At 50.3% G+C, this 19,988-nt stretch overlaps 1 protein-coding gene across 1 annotated transcript; it reads left to right on the forward strand.

The window, feature by feature from the left end:
- Window positions 1-1,529: 1,529 nt before the first annotated feature.
- On the forward strand, window positions 1,530-19,155 carry EHHADH (enoyl-CoA hydratase and 3-hydroxyacyl CoA dehydrogenase). Its single transcript, XM_010212201.2, has 7 exons — window positions 1,530-1,603; window positions 6,046-6,149; window positions 6,580-6,755; window positions 8,087-8,198; window positions 8,555-8,659; window positions 12,739-13,080; window positions 17,746-19,155. The coding sequence occupies exons 1-7, from the start codon at window positions 1,530-1,532 to the stop codon at window positions 19,014-19,016; spliced, it is 2,184 nt and encodes a 727-aa protein (XP_010210503.1). The 3' UTR covers window positions 19,017-19,155.
- Window positions 19,156-19,988: the final 833 nt, after the last annotated feature.

Genomic DNA, 19,988 nt, shown 5'->3' on the forward strand with positions numbered 1-19,988 from the left:
TGCTGGCGGGCTGGAGCTGGGCAGGCTGCCGTCGCGTCCGCTGGTTTTACACGCAGCAGGTTTCTCTGCCGACGGCCAGCGACGAGGGCAGAGCCCTGTTCCCGGTCGCAGAAGAGCCCTGGAGGCAGAAGCGCTCGATACCTGCGCGAGCCGTTGCTGTCCCGTGTGCGTAACCCTTAGTTGTGAGCTTAGCTTAAACGCACTTCCCCCTCTCATTACCAGGCTCTACTCATCTTTGAGAAGAAAAACAGACAAAGTGTGCACAAGATGCCTTATTCACTGAAACCTTTTCATCAGTCTGTAAAATCAGCTTTTTTTACTATTATTTTTTTCATAAGAAATAATTCTTTTGCGTGGATTTATGCTCAATACGATCTCCTGGTTCATCCTATCTCCAGAGAGAGATTAATAAAAAACAACTAAAGTAGAGCTGTAAAGTATAATCAGAAAGTACAAGTCCCCAAAGTGATCTTTGGTTTACTTCTGGTTAATGAAAAGGCAGCAGATCAGTTAGTGCCCACAGCTCCACGGGATCATTTTGTGCCCTCCCCGAGCACACCGCTTAACATGCAGATGGCAAAGTATTATCCCTCCTATAAAAAAAACAAAGCCAGATTTTTAAATTTACGTGGTTTAACAAATTACAGAAGAGTTCTGGTGCTCCGCCACGATGGCAGTGAGGCAAGGAAGGCAGCAGCTGCTGTGCGTGAAGACTGTAGCTATATATATGTGTGTATATTAGCCATATATTAGAGCTTCCCATACCCCTAACTCTCCATGGAGCCCACTTTGTGGCCCGCGCTGCCTGTGACGTGTCTCTGCAGGGGGACGTTTCTGCGGCCTCTCTACGTCCTTCGTGCTGTTTGCAGGTGGCTGCTGAGCGCCCGCGCCGGGGATGGTCCTGCCGCAGGAGCAGCAGCCCCGATAGCTGCACACAAAATGTAGCTGGTTCTTCAACCCCTGTGAATCGTTACTCGGGAGAACCTCTTCTTTCCCCCTGCCACTGCATTTCAGTCCAACGGATGTGTTATCTTCTCGGCGTTACGTGAGAACGTGCACTCGTGTGCCTCTCGCTGCGAGCTGGGGGCTTCCTCTGGGCTGTGGTGGAGGGGGAGGAATGTCCCTGGGGTGTGCGCGGTGCTGCCCTGGGGTGACGTGGCCTGGGTCCCGGGTCCCTGTGCCTGGGCCGTGTCACACACCGTGCCCTGCGCCACGGGGCTCCTGAGGGTTTCTGGAGGTACTTGGACAGTGAAAGGAGGAGCAGGGAGTGCCTGGACCTGCTGCTGAGCAGCTGGACCCCGCGGCCACCACGGCCGGGACGAGACGGGCCCTGTGCGCCGTCTTCGCCGCGGTGTGTGCAGCGCCGTGCGGGAGGCAGCAGGACGGTGCCGCCCACGGCCGCCCCTGCCCCGCAGCCAGTGCGCGGTGCCGCGGCCTTGGCCGGCTGCCCGGGGCCGCCCCGGGGGCCGGGCCAGGCCTAGACGTGGCTCGGGCGCGCGGCGGGCCGGGCAGAACGCTCCCCGCTCGCCATGGCGCAGTACGTGCGCGGCCCCTCCGCCGTGGCCATCATCCGCCTGCGCAACCCGCCCGTCAACGCGCTGAGGTAACGATGGCCGCCCGCGCGGCCCTGCCTTTAGCCCCTGCTTTCCCCCTCCTCGGCGCCAGGCCCTCTCTGCGAGCGCCGCGGCCTCCTCTGAAACCTGCCTGCTGCTTTTAGCTTCAACTCCTGCTCGCAAGGAACGTGCGCGTTCTTCCGAGGCTTCTCTTTGCTATCCCTTCGTGCAGGAGAGGTGTCGGGCTTCCCACTTGCTACTTTCTCAGACATTCCCCCTGGAATCCTTTTTAAAACTTAGCACGCTTCTCATCTCCTACATCTTTAAGCACATAGGGGATGCTTCCAGCAAGGAGTTACACTCCGTCCTTAGCACTTCAGCTGTTTCCTCCTGGAGGGGCTTCAGGGATCCTGGGTGGAAAGTGCTTTAGCACTTGCAGTTGTTCATTTCCCCCCTGCGCATGCTTGGCACGGCCTGGAGGTCGGTGTCTGTGCCAAGTGTGTGCAAAGGTTAAGGCAAAGGGCTTGGTAAACACGAGACGTGGCTGAGCAAGAGGAGCTGGCGCAGCGCAGGAGCCCCCAGCCAACGGGGCAGGGGTTCAGGGGGTCCAGAATGTACCAGGTGAGAGGTGAGGCCCATCAGCCCACCGACCTCTCCGTGCTGCGCCTGCTCAGGAAGGGCCTTGAGCAAGCTCAAACACAAGCCTCATAGTGGCCTATGAAATAGCTCATAGTGGCCTATGAAATTGTAGTCTCTGGTGTGCTTGAAGAAGACATGTATGTTCTTCTGTAAATCATTTGGTCTAAGGCTTGTGTATTTTTCAGTTAGCTGAGCACAGAGACCTTCGTAAGCAGCTGCAGCTGAGCCGTGCTGGAAGAGTGACCGTAGCTTTGATGCTCTTGCAGGAGGCAAAAAAAAATCCACTGAGGTTAGGCTCAACTTCGAGACCAGCAAGGTGGTTAAAAAGAAGCTGAGGGAGACAAGTAAGAGCACAAAGAGGAGACAGCAGCTGCTACCACAAGTTGTAGCACGCTGCAGTTTTGCAGGAGCTGACAGTGCTTGCTCTTCTTGTGCAATGCATTTGAAAGAGGAGTAGGATGATTTTTCACGCCCCCTGATAACATCGTGAGCAAACAGACCTGGAGTAGCCTAGTGAGATAAGGCAAGGCAGACTCGTGAGCCTCCCCAAAGTCCAGGTGCAAAATGTCCCTTGGACCCGCTTTTGCCTAAGAGCTGGAAAACTACTTTGGCCAGCCTGGGAAAGCATCCAAGCTGTTCACCCAGTGAACTTGCCATCCTTATCGTGCAAAGTACAAGATAGAGAGGTAAACATCGGTGCCCAGGCACCCCAGGTGCTCCACTCGAGCACCTTGGAGCACCAGTATCTGTGTAGCAGTGTCTGTAATGCACCTCCTACCGCTGTTGTCATGTGCCAAGCTCTGCATCCTTCCTCCTTCCTCCCTCAAAGCTCTGTGGTGCTGGAAGCCAAGGTTGATGTGGTCACAGTCCTGCTTTTTCCCCCAACACAGGAAGGAGAAGCCACCTTGGGTCCACTAAAAAGGCAGTTGCCATCAATTGCTGCATTGTCACGGTCCCCACAGCTGTTTTGTGTTGCCCACACTCCTCCTCTGTCACCTGATAGAGTAGGAACATGTGGTCCAGACAAGAAGCTGCGGAGCGTGAATTTAGGTGTGAGCCCTGAGCCCGAGACCTGGCTCTGCGCTTTGGCTGCACCTCAGGGGATGGGACAGAGGGACCCGGCCTGTCCTGGTCATCTCTGCCAAGCAGCTCCATCCAACAGCTCCACAGCTGGGGACAGGCAGTGCTGGCTGGAGCGCGCTGGAGAGGTTTCTGTCTGGCAGTGAGTAGCTCCAGAAGGAAAGCCCAGTTTGCAAGGCCTCACCTGTGAGCCCTGCAGCAAATCACCCCTGTTTTTCTTCCATCCTCCCTGCTCCTCTCCAGCTCTGCCCATCCCAGGGATTCCCCTCCACAGCATGTGCCCAAACTTGTCATTATTTTTTTCCTGATTTCATATTCAGAGACCTGCCGTCCTAGAGCATCTGTGAGGCCGTGCAGCAGAGGGAAGGGATAAGACATGCCAGCAACCGGGAACCCTTGAGGCTGGCAGGAGGCTGTAAAAGGCAGGCAAGACTTCCAAGGGAGAGCACCAGCTGCACCTCAATCTTTGCAGAGCCAGGCTGCTGGCAGGGCAAATTAAGAAGGATGTAAAGCAGGGTTTAGGCAGGAGCAGAAAAGCTCCTAGTTTGGAGTGATGCAGCCCATGAGCTGGAGGTGTCAAAAACTGAATGTGTTCCCCTAAAAAAGAAATTCTTTCAGTATATCAAAACTAGGAAGCTGCCTAGGGAATTAGTGGGATCATTCGAAGGTAAATATGTAAAGACAGTGTCATTTTTCTGCTCACTAAAACACCTCAAGTCCTGGGTGCATTTCTGGACTTTGCATCTGAAGAAGGACGTAGAGTTAGAGACCATCTAGAAAGGATCACGACCAGAATAATTTGGGGGATAGAGCAACCAGGGACAGCTGATTAACCTAGTAGGAGACTGGTTTAAAGCAGTTTAACTGTATTTCTGTCCAGAGCAGCGCAGAGCTCGATGCCGCAGGAGTCTGCGGAGGCAGATGGGATCAGCAGGATCAGAAAGAGATTAGGCAAACTCATGGACAGCAGGTCCATAAACGGATGCTGAAAAGGCTGGGTATGAGGTAGCCGGTAACATTCCTAACACAGGGATTGGGGATCCTGGGCGAGTACAAGGAGAAAGGACCGGAGTTGCGTGTTCTCCATAAAGGGCTTTTTCTGCCCAGAAACACAGAGTCTTTCTGACTTCTTTCAAGGCGGCTAAGCTTATTTTCAGGTGTCCTTAAACTGCTGTTTTAAAAAGCAAACGTCGTTCACATTCACAAATCCCCGCTTAAATCCGAAATTGTTGCAGTAAATAATAAAACAAAATCCAGCACACTGCCGCCGGAGCAAGCAGAGTTTTATGTGAAATGGAAATAACCTGGCATGGTCACGTGCAAGAATATTCCTGTATCCTGGGGTGCACATGTGCTTTAACAGCACCTGCCCTGCATTTCTGGAAGACTTTGCATTGAATCACACTGGCAGAATCACTTTTCTGGCAGCCAGAATAATATACGTGTTGTAGAGCTGACTGTATAGCAAGGGATTAAGTGACTGAAATGCTTATAGTGAATTTTTGTGTTGTTACAGTTAAATGAATAATACCATGAAGGTAATGAAATCCTTGTGCAAATGGCGGTGACTTTTTTGTTTCTTTTACAGTCTAGCTATTTAAAGCTGTGATACTCCTGAGTATTTTTATAATTTTACTATCACACATTTTACTATGGTGCTTTCACTGAAGATTGCATCTTTTAGGACCAGTTATAGTGTGTGAGCTACAAAGCAACCCAGCCTCTGCATTGGACTGTAACGCGTAACCTGAGCAAAATGTATCCCTTTATCTCCTGAGAACAAGAACACGCAAAAAATCTGGGCTCACTCCCTTTCTGTCCCACAAAAAAAGGTCCTGCAGGTATTAAGCTTCTTCCGAGGCAGCCCAAGTGACTGTCTTTTCTTCTGGCAGAAGGAATATATTGATGTCCACGCTACGGGCCACAAAGTAATTTCCTACATAAGATCCTGAGCCTTTCCCTCTGCTGCAGACAAACCTTTTCCTTGGGAATTTCGCACCTGCTCATGGTGCACCCGCTGCAGACACGGACACGTCTGTGTCCTTCTCGTCTGCTCCCCAGGGCTGTGTGCGCCCTATGCAGTATTTTCGCATCAACAATTTCACTTTTTGGGGGATTCCCATACGTGCTTTGGTGCCCTCCTTGCACCGCGGTTTGTTAAGCGTAGTGACATTTCATAGTGTTTTTCCCCTTAATCTCCCTGCTGCTGCGTGAAGCTGCTGCTTCTGTGGCCTGGAGGCCCTCCAGCCAGGCAGAGAACAGGCGCCGAGGAGCACGGGTGCACATTATACACACCCATAAACACCTGCATGTGCTATATGTGTCTGTGAGCGTATGTTGAGTTCTGCTTTGTCACCTCCTTCTGGACAGGAATCTGGGCTAAGGCAGACCCTGGATTGGATTCATAGCTCCTTGTTCCAGAAATCCTGCTGAACTTCACAGGGGCAAAAGCTGTGTTTATTTGTTCCTCTTTTATCAACCTCAGCTGTACATGATTAAATAAGGTGTATTTTGTAAAGTGTGATAAAGGTGCCTAATCTGATTCCCTTTTCTATGCTCACTTCCTATTTTCAAAGACCTTTCTCTCATTTTTATTAGCTGCTTCCTATCCCTCACTCTTCTGGAACTTGTGTGTCATCCTGACCAGATGTTTGCTACAGATAACTGAAATTTAACTTTTTTTTTTTCCCCCTCTCAATTTTTGTGGTGAAAATACAAAATCAGGAGACCACCGCAGTTGATCCTTAGTCACTGAATCTTGAATTTATTTCAGTTTCACAGTTATCGAGGCGTTGGAGGATGGACTCAAGAGAGCAACTGCAGATCCTTCAGTCAAAGCTGTTGTGATCTGTGGTGAAAATGGGAAATTCAGTGCAGGTAAGATAGATATTTTTCTTCAAACGCACACAGATGTTCTCTAGTTTTTGATACCTGTGATGGGCCTGTAGAGCTCATCATTGCTTGCTCCTAATAACTTAAGCTTAGTTCCTCCAGACTCAGCGTTGTTGGGGTTTTTTGTTTGTTTTGCTTATTTTAGCAAGCATCTCTCTGAGAACTGCTGCAGAAACAACATGATATGGACAGGTGTAACATTTTCCTACTTATCCTTCCCCTGGACTGTCTGAAAAGGCTCAAGGAGCCAGGGTTTCCTGCAGCAGCTCCCAGAAAAGTTGATTCCTGTTAACCCCGCTCTTCAGGGACTCACCATCTGTGAGCACTGATGTTTAATGGCAGAGAACAACGGATCCTCCTGCTCTCCGCCTCCCCCAGCTCCTCCTCATCCCCGTGTTTCTTTGTGCTTCCTCAGGAGTTGACATCCACACGTTTTCCTCTGCGGAGGAGACGCGGCGTGCGGGCCTGCCTGCCTTCATCTCCGTCATAGAAAGCACCGAGAAGCCCGTGGTGGCTGCCATCGAAGGCATTGCCTTGGGTGGAGGCCTGGAAGTGACACTTGGCTGCCACTACCGCGTGGCACACGTGCAGGTAACGCGTGTGGGGAGCCCAGGGCTGTGGACAGGGGGGGAGGCTCCGGCAGGGCCGCGGGGCAGGGAGCCCTGGGGACTCCGGCACAAGAGCGTTCATTTTCTTACAGAGCTCGTTGCAGTTCCTTTCTAAATACGAATTGATTTGTAACGAGTAGGGTGAAATGGCTGCACTGGCGACTCAGTAAGCCAGTCAAAGCATTAATTTGCCCCAGTCTACAGTAAACTAGCCAATATCTCAATTTAGAGATAGACAGTAGCATCCAGAGCTGTGCCCATCTCACTGCCTCACGCAGTCTGCCCTGCTCTTGTGCACTTTGCTTCCCAGCCTTGGGAATTTTGTATTCCGTTCAGCTAGTGGCCTAGTTTCAGCAGGTGGTTGAAGCTCAGTTTGCTTTTTGACCACTTGCTTTTTGATTCCTCTTGGGCTCAGGGCCCTCAGGGAACACTCTGACCAACAGACAGCTTGTAAAGAAGTGTTCAGAAGAATGATCCAGTGTTTCTTGAGCTCCCTCCCTTGGGATTCAGGAACGATGAACTGCCTGTCAGCAGCACCCGGTCTCCTTACAGAGCCTCATCGCTGACAGGGGCATCCCCACAGCTTTGCTGCCTCCCCCTCCATGCCCGCGCGGTTGCCAGAACCCTGCAGAGAGGCAGCGCACGTCACCCTCTGAGCCACCTCCGGGGGATGCCTGACATGGCAGTCTTGAAATGACTCCAGATCTCTTAAGAACTCCATGAAAAATGTGCAAATTGTATTTTTCAAGCAGCAACAAAATCTAGATCTTTAAGAGAATGCAAGATACAGCTTTGCCCCTTTCTTGCTGCACTGGCTTCTCTACCGAAGGTGAAAAGTACCAAAGCATTTGAGTGCTTTCAAAGGAAAGAAAGTGGAAAGTTCAGTAGGGAAGTAGTACCAATCTTCCCTTCACTAAATTTCCAAGAATTAGGGTAGGGAGATAACACGTAGGTCACACAGTGCCCTAGAGCAACTGGTGACAACCGCCTGACTTGTCAAGCTGGGCGACTGGAAGCGTGAGCTCGCGCACGGGGTCATTGCCCAGAGGGTGCTGCGGGCCCTGGAGTCCCGCCAGCGCTGAGCCAGCAACGGTGACGTTGCCTCCTCTGCCCTCGTAGACGAGTTCCTGAGAAGGCTGAGGGGCCTTTTGGATGGGTTACAGAAAGCAAGGATGGGCTTTCTGCACAGACCAAGGCTTTAGAAGCTTCCTAGAGGAGCAGCATGTGAACGAGGCCAGCTTTGCTTTCCTCTGCTGAGTTCATAATTATCCTTCTTGCTAATCAGACCTATTGCTGAATTTGGCTTCACTTTAGGCACGGCTGGGTCTACCAGAGGTCACCCTGGGGCTCCTTCCAGCTGCTCAAGGCAGTCAGCGCCTGCCCCGACTGATTGGCTTACCAGCAGCTCTGGATATGATCACAACAGGTAAGTACTGCACCTCAGCCTGGCTCTGAATACAAGGATCTGGCACGGAGCCATTCCACAAGTTTGGGCTAATGAAGAAAGAGGGGATTTTGTTTTTTTGTTTTTTTTTTTTTTTTTTTAAACAAGCAAACAAACACGTGAAGCTGCTCAAGTTGAATTTCAGCTTGTCTTCTCTCCTGATGGGCTTGGAAAGGGGCATGCTCGTGTACTTCTGAAGCACAGAGTTAGTGATGCATTTCGTGTGTGCGATGAGCACCACGCGCATTTGAAGCCCATTACGCAGCCATTTGATCAAATGGAAAAGAGTGAAGTTACCTGCTGTGCCTCTCCAAAGTCACTTTATTTTTTTGTCACAGGGAAACACATTCCAGCAGCAGAGGCACTGAAGCTGGGCCTGGTTGATGAAGTTGTGGAAGGAGACACAGTGGAGGCAGCAATTCGCTTGGCAAACAAAGTGATCGGTGAGGAACAAGTTGTAGCAATGTGAAGAAACCATCAGGGAGGTTTCAGGGCAGAAGCAGAGCCAGAACAAAGCACCCTAGTTTGTTCTATTCCCTATGCTCCCTTCTCCATCTAGGGCAATTGCCCCAACAAAGATGTTCCCTTTGATAGACCCTCTGGACTCCTGAATGATGTCTGTTGCAATATACCAATATCAATGGCAGAAACAGTGCATCATAAAGTGATTAGCAGATGCACTGCTAGAACTGGGAAGCATTTGGGCTTCTAGCAAATGCTATGCAACACTGGGCAAAATTTATAGACATTTGTGGACTTATTTCTTCTGAGACAGGCATTGTATGAAGGTTGAGAGCTGTGAAAAGCAGCTTAACCTTTGAGGAGAAGCTCGAGGGGAATGAAATGCTCAGGACACCTCAAAGTACACGTCCACTGCTATATACCTGCTGTTTAGCTTCATCCTGACTGAAAATTTTCACTACCAGGAAAAAAAATTAGTTCTTTCAAGAACAGGATCAAGAGTCTGCTGGACATCCAGCCAAGACCCTTGTTTGCTTGTCTCTTCTGGGCTTGCTCATTATTTTTTATAGCCTATTAGTTTATTGCTGTTTTACGCTATTGCAGTGACAAATTCCAGTGTGACTGAGGGTGTTACCTATCACACTAGACACTGGTTTGGTCAGAACCTTAAAAAGCTGCTTCCAGACCCTTTCAAACAACTTCACTGACATGCTTTGACAGCAAAATCCCTGGAAAAGAGTCAGCTAAGCTGATTTCCCTCCTTCTTTGAAAATGTATCATTGAACCTCAGTGAAGAACATGTGAAGGTTTGATGCACTATTTAGGTGCAGATTACCTGATCGATTTGAAAGAATGAAGTGGGGATGACCTGGCACTTGGATTATCTCTGTCTTTGGCTCTTACCCAAACTTAAGACAATTCTCCTGCCATAGACAACTGAAAGTGCTGCTTTTATATCTAAAGCACAAATATACAGGACCACAGAAAAGATGCAACAAACCCATGTAACTGCTCTCTTGTTCTTGTGCAAGCTCAGATTTCAGTGAACATTTTTCAGATGATCTTAGAAATAGATAGTTGCACAAAAAACAACCAAACAATACACCTGCCATCTCAGAAGTTCCCTCTCTTTGTAAGGCATCCAGTATTTGGTTTCCAGTAAGATTTTTACATGAGTCTTGCAACTGTTGGCTTCTTGCAGACCAGTTTGGCTAACTAACTAGTTTTACCACCAATTAAATTTGTATCTTGGGTTAGGAAAAGGTTGTGCTGGCAGAGCAGTCTCTGATCAGAATCAATTCAGAAATCATCTTCTACAGCTTTCTCAGCACTAGAGCTGCAGTGTCTTAAGACAAGAGCCCAGTCTGAGAGGATTGGCCTTACAGAAGGCTTCCTTCATTGAGTCAACGTGCAGTTAACAGAGCTACCTGCAGGGCAGCTAGGTTGGGAAAGCATCTCCATCCACACAAATTCCTTCTGAAGGACACCTCCCCCAGACAGCTGAGTACCCAGAGGGAAGCATTGAGTCCAAGGGCATTTTTTTGCAGTAAAAATAAGAACTATATAGTGCAGATTAGCCAGTGAGCATATTTTCTTCAGACAAATTTGTCTCTTCTGGGAAGGAAACAAAACAAAAAAACCCTGCACTTTTCAGAAGGGAGGAACAGGCAGGAGCTAAATCTGTGGAGACAAGGAGGATGTTCTTCCATTAACTGTTACTGATAATCACTGCACTAACTCAAAGCTGCGTTTCATAATTTGTCCACCCGATGGCATCACTAAATTGCAAAATTGCTGTGATTGCTCCCGGCAGGCTGGAGAGCAGCAGGGGAGCGGATGCTCCTTGCAGCAGGGTCGCCCCTTCCGTAACCCTCCCTTGCTTTCTCACCACACCTGGTGGTTGATCTTTGACAATCAGTCTGTTCTCAGCATGAAAGCAGTGATGGGCTGCACCAAAGAGCCAAGCAAAATCAGTCTGATTGGGGTTAGTTTGGACCCTGTCAGTATTGAGTTCTGTATGGGAGGATGTTTATGAGCTTCTGGCTGTCGTTCACTAGCAGTAACTGTGGAGAAAGAATGCGCTTCTTCCATGTGGGAAACCCACAGGAATTGCAGATACTGCTGCTAACAGCACGTGCTGGCTTTAAGTAGAGGATGCTGGAGGAGCAGACGCAAGTAAAACAACGCAGATGCCTCTGCCAGCTCCTGGGGATGCACGATGCTCTTGCCCTGCAGCACCAACAACTGATGCTGTTCATCTGCTGGCCTGTGATTGCACACATCAAGCTCTAGGAAGTCTGCACTGACCCCTTCAGGTCTGGATTATTTTTCCTCCAACTTATAAATACACTCCTGGCTCTTCGTGCTGTCGCAGCAGCAAAGGAGCCATGATTTAAGGTGCTACAGAAATACTTGCAAAGGCTAACAGATGAATAAGAGTTTCATAGTAGGACTTGGAGAATTAGTTCCTCACAAAATGATAAATAAAAGTAGCTCCCCCTCAGTATTTGCACTTATAAGTGCTATTTGCTATCTGAAGACTATGCTTAAAGGCTCCCAGTAGCATTCCCCTCTACAGACCCTTTCCGCATCATTAGAAATGTCACATGAAGTCTCCTGATCTGCCCCAACAGTCTTGCACAGCCTTCAGATCTGCTTTACGGGACAAACCTCAAGTTCTCTTTTTTGATGAAAGAAACCCACTGCACAAGGCCAAAACTAAGGACAGCAGAGAAAGAGCATTTTCAGATAGAAAACATACATTTGGCAGAGGAAGGAAGGACTCAAGAAAATAAAGGGCATTATCCCAACTAAAATCCTACAGTAATAGTAGCTTTAGAAACCATGTTCACCATCACTGTGAAACTATTGCTGTGATATACTCAGTTTAGAAGGAAAGCTGTCTACAGAACGAGTGCTTATCTTTTTTGGCATGTGTGTGCCATGTTCTCCAAGAGGCCAGAGTAAACAGCTCGAACTCCCAAGACCATTGCTGCAGGAGATCTGTATCTTTCCTCATCCTGGAAGCTCCCGTTTGTGTTACCTTGCTCTGTCTGAGGGGCAGACACGGAGTCAGCACAGGGTCCTCGTGCAGCTTGACGGGGGTGCTGGCCGCTTCCCTGCTCTCCAGCACCCCACGTACGCCAGGGCACCACACGTCCTGCTCCTGAGCTGCTTTCCACCTGGCGCTGGCCATTTCCGAGCTCAGATGATAGCAAGGGAAGGGAGAACTAGGCGCAAGATGCCACCTCTGAATAAAACATGGTCATAAGGCAGAGCTGACCATGGAAGTTGGCTAACGAGGCTACATTCCCAGGCACTTCTCGGAGCAGCAGACAGGGAGGCCCCCTTGGAGCAGGGTTGTGGCACCACTCGGCTGTGCTGAAGGAGTCACTGCAGTGGCTTCTGGTGCCGCTCCTGGTTAATTAGTGCTCTGGATGTTGCTTCAACCAGAGAGGGTTCTGTGGGAAAAATCTTTAGGAAAATATCTTGAATTCCTCATCTTGTTCCTCAGTGGCCTTTACCAAAGCAAGCTGCCTTTAGGAGCTGTCTGCATATAGACAGGTCACAGATCTCCCGGGGGCACCAAGGTTTGTACCGCTGAAGGGCAGGGGAAGTTCTGGGATGTCTGAGATGTAACCAACTTCTCTCAATTAAAATCCTTTTTAGGTATCACCATAGCAACCCAGGGCTGTAATGAGCCTCATGTATTGGTGCGGTGGCTTGATGCACCTCTTGCTGACACAAAAGCTTGAACTCTTCCTTGTTATTCGCTTGCTCCCTAGCCCATGCTGCGTGAGCTGTCCCCACGGGCGCTCCCAGGGGGACTAGAGGACTCCTGCTGGCAGGGAGGGACTGAAGCCACGCTGCATTTCCCAGGCTTTCTCATAAACACCTGGCTCGGGCCTCGGCTACAGCATTTCTGGCTAGCAAAGGGGATTAGGCACCAGGTAGGAGCGAGGCTTGCAGGAGGAGCATTCCTGTAGCAAGGCATGAAAATCTGTGGTGCTCTGGGAAACGAGGTCGTTGGGCTGTTCAGTAACTCTCCTGTCTCCCCCAGGCCAGCCGCTGGCGCCGCGCCGGCTCAGCCTGAGGACGGTGCCGAGTCTGCCCAACGCGGACGCCGTTTTCAGCCAGGCTCTCGCGAGGGTGAAGAAGCAGGCCCCCGGCTACATGGCTCCCGAGTTCTGCATCCGGGCCGTCCGAGCGGCAATGGAGCTGCCCTTCGCAGAGGGGCTCCTCAAGGAGCGGGAGCTCTTCACCGTGCTGCTGACGTCGGGCCAGGCCCGCGCGCTGCAGTACGCGTTCTTCGCCGAGAGAGCTGTGGACAAGTGGACGACGCCCTGGGGCACCTCCTGGAAGAGCGCGTCGCCTCAGCCCATCCGGCGGGCAGCCGTGCTAGGTAAGGGAACGGGGGCTCCCGAGCGGGCACAGCCAATGGCACCCTGACCATCACGGGCAAAGACACTCCAGGCACATAAGTGACGCTGGAAAAAGTCGTCAGCACTAATGGCCATCACCTATAGGTGATCTCATCAGGTAAGTCACATCCTGCTAGATCATGATCCCACCTACCTTCCTCTCACTTCAGGGACCACTTCAGCTGCCTGATCCATTTTGGATAGGGCTGCCAGGAATCCTGGCGTTGTTCCACACCGTAGGCAGGTTTGCAGGGAGTTCTCCTCCGCCTGGTCTAACTCTGCACTGCAAGCGCTTGTGCAAAGAAGCGCTCGGGGATGTATTAATACGAAAATGTTTTGACAGCTGTATTTTAAGGAGACTTCATCTCGCTGGGATCCACTCTTGCCATTTTGTAGCCCAGCAAGATAATGCCTTCATTAATTTTTTATAAGAACAATTTAAATAAAATCCTTTGATGCACTGCTGAGATTAAAAAAAAAATCTCTCTCTCAGCTCTGTCTGTTGATAGTAGCACTCAAAAATGGTTAGACAAGTAATGGAGCATTTAAACATCCATCCTGTTTCAGGGGAAACTCGCTAGATCGATACTGCTCTTTCCAGCTACTTCTCAGGTCTCAGTCTTGTGCTCTGCCGTGTGAGCTCCCCACGAGCTCATTACAGCCACAGAAACACTTGAAGTGTCCTTTTCATTAGCTTCAGCAGGTTAACCTATGTCATATTTTTAATGAAAATGTTTCTTTGAACGTTGGTCCACCAACCCTGTAAAGAAGGTGTGGATGCTGCAGCATTCTGGTTAAAAAAACAAGGATTCTTGTTATTTTTTTCCTGCAACTTGCAGGGCACAGGATTTTGGACATGTGCAAGCACACACAGTTCAGCTCTGCAGTAGAGTTGTTGTCACTGAAGATTTGTGGGACTAACTGGATGGCAAGAAACAGTGGTCAAAAGGGCCATTCTTTGCTATTTGATGATTCATCATTCTAGAATAACACACTTGTAAAACTGCAACCGGATAGAAAAAGAGAAAAAAAAAAAAAAAACAGCTAGAAGAGCTGGTTTGAGGTGGCTTGCTTATTTTGGTGCCGTGGCTGAACTAAGGCAGGTAGTAAGGACAAATCCAGGCTGCTTGGAGAGTTCCAGTAGAGTTACATTTCAGGCCTTGTTTCTGGCCTGAGCTAGTTGGGTGTCAGGCAGCTTCCTGAGCTCTGCTCACAAGTTATGCCCTAACTGACAGCCCACAGTTCCCAATCCTCGTGTAGCTGGTTACACACACAGTTCAGAATAACCCACAGCCTTTTGCAGAATAAAGGAGGCTTTAAGTGCTTTGATACTCACACTGTCAAGCAGAATCTGTAGCAAGGATCTTTTTTCACAGTTCTCTGAACCTCCGGTAGGTTTTCCATACTTCATAAGGCCTGCAAACCAGGAACAGCAGCAATATGCTAGAAGGAGCTACACAGGAAGAGGCACCCAGAGTTTCTTTCTTGCCCCTGCTCAGTACCCCCCAGTAACATCACATTTGCCCCATTTGCTGCACCCTGATGCTTACCCAGTATCAGGGAGCAGCACAGGCAGCTGCTCTCCAAGGGACAGAAAGCCAGAACACAAGGGTAACACCAACCTACTGTGATGAGGAGGCAGGTTAGACATCAAGCTGGGCCATCAGTCCCTGTGTTAGGATCAACAGGAGGGCAGGAACAGGCGTAAAGACCAGCCCTCCTCCCATCCACGCTGAGCTTAAAGGGGCGTTTGGGCCCACGAGCAGGGTGTGGGTGGAGGCCCCAGCTTGGGCTGGTTAGGGCCATCAAGGCTTATCAGGGCACAGGGGTCCTGATGTCTTAATTTCTTTTCTGCTTCTAGCAACACAGTAAAATATCCGTCCGTCCCCCTGGGGGTGTCTTCAGCTATGCACACAGTCACCGAGTCCATTTCCTTCTGCTTGTTCTTCCTGTCTTTTTTTCCCCCTTTCCCTGCTTCCTGGTCACCCAGAGAGTTCCTCTCTCCTGCTGCTGCTGCAGTCTTTCCACGGTGCCCTGCCTGCCTTCAATATGGCATTATTTCTGAGGGAAATTAATCCCCTGAAATAGAGAGAGAAGCAGCTGCAATTTGCAGCAGTCTACTACCTTGTCATTTTTAACAGGGAACTGGAATAGTCTTTGCATATCTTTACCAAGCTATAAAGTATTATTTCCATTACTGGCTTTTTAAAGTCCAAATATTCACTACAGTTCAGTACATTTTCTGCAGATTGGTGTTCCTCTAGTACGTGTGACCGTAGATGAGCTGTTCAATACATATTTTGAACCTTGTATTTTAAAAATCTTAAATTAATTTTGCATGTTTTTTTCATATTCTAAATACTTCATGTGACAGATCAATAATTAACAATTGTTATTCACTCAGCTTGCCCAGCAAAAGGGTTTGTCATATGCATGTTTGGCCTGAAATTAATTGGGTTCAAGAGTAATTTTATTTATATGCCGAGTTACATTTCCCAAAAAGGCCAGAAGGAGGATGGGCTGCTGCTCTGTTCTTGTGGCTGAGCAGACTTCAGGCTTCTGTTGCAAGCTCTGCCTTCGGCGTGAAAGCTGCTCACGCGGCTCTGAAAGCCCCGAACGGAAGGCAGGAACGTAGAGGGGTGATTTCAGTGTGGTGATTTGGGGGAATGGAGAGAACAGGCCTGAATTCCTTAGCGGGACGGCACTGAGGAAGAAAACTGAGCGCACAGGAGAAATCAGAGCAACAGGAATAGTTCCTGGCCGGGTTTTAGTCTGGACTCCTCGTCTCCTTCCTCTCCAGCCTTTGGCGTTTGCGAGGCCCCAAGATTCCCTACCGTTTTTTCTACTCCGGCGCGTTCCTCCCCGAGATCACTAGCTCTGTAAAGCCGAAGGGGCAGGTCCTCAGAAATGCTTCTTTCCCTGCTAAAGAACTCCCGGCTCTTTATACTCCTGGCTTTTTATAGGCCAATTTTAGAAAATATTTCCGGGGGTGTTGTGCTGTGCAAGCTCTAATGCAATAAAGCCCTTGGGGCTTTCATTACTCTCTCTGCCAGCTTCATTAAACATCATTCCATACAGGCCACTGAAGAGTTATGTAGTAAGTTGAGAGACAGATTTTCTAGGTCAAAAGCAAGCTTGGCAAGCTCATATCTTATCTATAAGCCCATTCCTGTGGCCTAAAAGATGAAATATTGCAAGTATGGAGGCCTGTCTGCTATGGAGTGGCCAAAAGCCTAGCTGAGAGACTCATCCTACATGTCGGGGAAAGCAAAGAGTTGATTGGGCCAAAGCCACAGATCCTCCTTGACAGGAAAGTCGGAAAGTCTCAGCTCATGGCAGGGCTTTTGCTGCAGGAGGAAGCAGCTTGTTTGCAGTGAGAGGGAACTGCAAAAGTTTCACTCACGAGACCAAAGCTGAAAGGAACCGGAGTGATTAAAGCCCATGGCACAGGAGCTATTTCTGTAGCAGCTCTTGGAAACTCCAGGGAGAAAGCCCAGGTCTCTGTGCTGGAAACAGAGGATACAAGAGGGAGCCACAAAGACGCGGGCTGCGGTGCCGCAAAGGCACCGATCCCGCACCGCGGCCTCTGGAGGGAGCCTCAACGCTGGGCTGAGCGTGCCGGGCTCCGCGCGGTGCCGCTACCGGGAAGACGGCAGCCCTTGGAGCCCTCCAAACCGGGGCGAGACCCGGCACCTGCCTCCCAGCCAGGCCGCCGAGCGTGTGCAGAGGGACAGGAGCTGCTTGTGTCTGTGGCAGGAGGTTTCTTTTATAGTTAACGAACTGTGGGCAACAAAATACTAAGAACAGATTGATTTTTTTTCAGCTTTATTTTCAAATTAATTGTTTGTAGTATTTGATTACAAAATATCAGATCTAATTTCCTAGAGAGGAACTTTAGCGTTTGCTTGAGAGGGAAATGTTGCTTCTGAGCAACTGGCCAGCTAGTGATGTCCCCAGAAGCGATGTCCTTGCAGCCAAGCAGGGCATGGTGGTTGGACTAGATGATCTCCAGAGGTCCCTTCCAACCTTAACGATTCTATGATTCTATGTTTTAAATGCCTCGTGTGTACACAAGCTGTAGGGGCACAACTGAAGCAAGAGCGTGTTGCTTGCAGGAAAAATGTACTACCTTGGTTGACCTGGGTTGTTGGGACTTGTTTAACTGATGATATAATTTCAGCCCTCCCTCATAAAGCTGCTTTCAGCAAATGTTTTAATCCCCTTGTTTCTGTTTATTTAGCTATTGACCTTTGTAAACCTGGGATTAAAAAAAAATCAGAATCATTTTTATAGAATTATAACAAACCTGAGCTTTGTCTAGCTGTTGCCTTATTCGGGATATTCATAATCCTGACGTTCAGATGCAGCATCAGCCTCTTGGGAAGGCCCTGCACTCTTGAACTGGTGCTGAAATTGGGCTGGTTTTGGGCTCTTACTGGTTTGTAATTGCTTAGCCCAAAAACCCTCAGTCAGGGGTGAGCAGGATCGTGTGGCAGGATAGACTTTTTTTTTTTTTCCTGTGTACCTCTCATTTTGCGTAAACATCAGCCTTTTATCCTGGAGATGCCAAGAGAAGTGCTCTTACTGAGCGATTAATGGTAACAACTTGTGTCCACAGCCTCTGATTCTGTCTCTCTTCCCCCTAGGGCTGGGAACGATGGGCCAAGGCATCGTCATTTCTCTGGCCAGGGCCAACATTCCGGTGGTGGCGCTGGAGCAGGATCAGGAGCATCTGGACAAGGGCAGAAAAGCGGTGGTGGCCGTTTTGGAACGCGAGGCTTCAAAAATGAAGAAGGGCACCCGCGCCCCGGACTTCCATGACCCTGCACGTCTCCAGTTCACTCTGGATTTCAAGGCATTGCGGGATGTAGATCTCGTTATTGAGGCTGTGTTTGAGAACATGGCTCTGAAGAAGGAAATATTCCGCAAGCTCTCTGAGATCTGCAAGCCGAGCGCCTTCCTGTGCTCCAACACGTCAGCCCTGAGCATTGATGAGATAGCTTCCGCCACGCGCCGCCCCGAGCAGGTCATCGGCACGCACTTCTTCGCCCCTGCTCACATCATGAGGCTGCTAGAAATCATCTATGGGCGCCAGACGTCCCCCACCACCATTGCCACCGCTGTGCGGCTCGCGAAAACGCTGAAGAAAGTTGGAGTGGTGGTAGGGAATTGCCACGGGTTTGTTGGGAACCGAATGATGTTTCCTTACGGGGAACAGGCAGTGTTCCTTTTAGAGGAAGGAAGTACACCAGAAGCCGTAGATAAGGTTATTGAAGATTTTGGGTTTAAGGTAGGACCTTTCCGAATGTCTGACCTCTCAGGGCTGGATGTGGGCTGGAGCTCCCGCAAGGAGCAGGGTCTCACTGGAGCCTCGGTGCCTCCAGGAACGCCTGCCCGCCAGCGGGGCGGCCGTCGCTACAGCCCCCTGCCCGACATCCTGTGCGAGAAGGGCAGGTTCGGCCAGAAGACCGGCCAGGGCTGGTATCAGTATGAGAAGGCGGGGGGCAGGACACCTAAGCCTGACCCGTGGTTTCACAACTTCCTGGCTGAGTACAGGGCCACCCACCACATCAAGACCCGCTTCATAGACCAGGAGGAAATCCTGGAGCGTTGTCTGTTTCCCCTCATCAATGAGGGCTTTAAAATCCTGGGGGAGGGAATAGCTTCGGGCCCGGAGCACATTGATGTGATTTATCTCAATGGCTACGGGTGGCCAAGGCACGTGGGTGGCCCCATGTTGTACGCCTCTACCGTTGGGCTGCCTCGCCTCCTGGAAAAGCTCCAGAAATACTCGGAGGCTCACCCGGATGTTCCCAGCCTGCAGCCCAGCGCCTTCCTGAGGAAGCTGGTCGCTGTGGGGAACCCTCCCCTCAAGGAGTGGATGTCTTACGCGGGCCAGCAGAGAAACAAGCTGTGATTTCGAGGACGGCCCTGCTATAAATTCAATGGCCGCTGATCTCATGAAGCAGGTGCTGTAATTGCACTGTCTTTTCCAATCAACGCCAAAGGGCTGCAGGCTCCTGAGCAATATTCCTGGGCCTTTGGGGAGAAGAATAGCTGTAGTCAGTGATTGCTCTCACCCTCCGTAACCACAGCCATCGCCGTTCTTCCTCCTCACCCCCAGCCGTTGCCGACCCGCTCCGCACGCTGCTGGGCGCAGGCCCAGCTCCCCCTGCTCGGCCTTTGGGTCTCCGCAGCTGGGCGTCTGTCCCAGCCCTTCCCTTTGCCAGGGAAGGGAGCAGCACCCAGCGCCCGCAGAACAAATCACGATGTGAGGCAGGAGAGACAGGCGGTCACCGCTCTCCTCGGATGGGCTGGATCCAACGGAGCCTGGCCTGGGTCTGCTTGTGAGGGATTTGACACCTCCCCAGCAGGGATTCCCCGGCTCTCCGAACGCAGTGAAGCCGGGTGAGGAGAGCGCTGCTGCGGACAGGCAGCAAAGGGGCAGGGCACAAATAGGGGCACAAACGCAGTTAAGGGCAGAGGAGCACACGGAGGCGCGGGCGGCTGCGCGGGCGGCCGGGGAGGCAGGGAGCGGGGCCTGCAGGCCGGCCTGGGGGAATCGATGGCTCTGCGCGCCCTTCTCGGAGATAAACGCTGGATGACTAACGTGCTTTTTACTTTAATAAAACTCTTCTGATTATCTAATGCCAGATTATGTGGTATCATTGGAGAGGGTGGAAAATGAGAATGTCCTTGTTCTTCCTTCAGAGATATCTCTATCGCTTTGCCGCCTGACAGAAGAGATAATTCCCCTCTTTGGGGAGGTGCCCGTATTTGAAGTGGCTGCGTGTTTGGTGTTGTTCTAAATGTAGCTTCTTTCGACCTTTATCTGCCCCTTTTTCTGTCCCCTTCAAGGGCCTCGAGCACAGAATCACCTTGCAGAAGA

This window comes from Tinamus guttatus, unplaced genomic scaffold (assembly GCF_059628265.1).
Source record: "Tinamus guttatus ecotype Peru unplaced genomic scaffold, ASM5962826v1 Tinamus_guttatus_pri_ptg000364l, whole genome shotgun sequence".
Lineage (NCBI taxonomy): Eukaryota > Metazoa > Chordata > Aves > Tinamiformes > Tinamidae > Tinamus > Tinamus guttatus.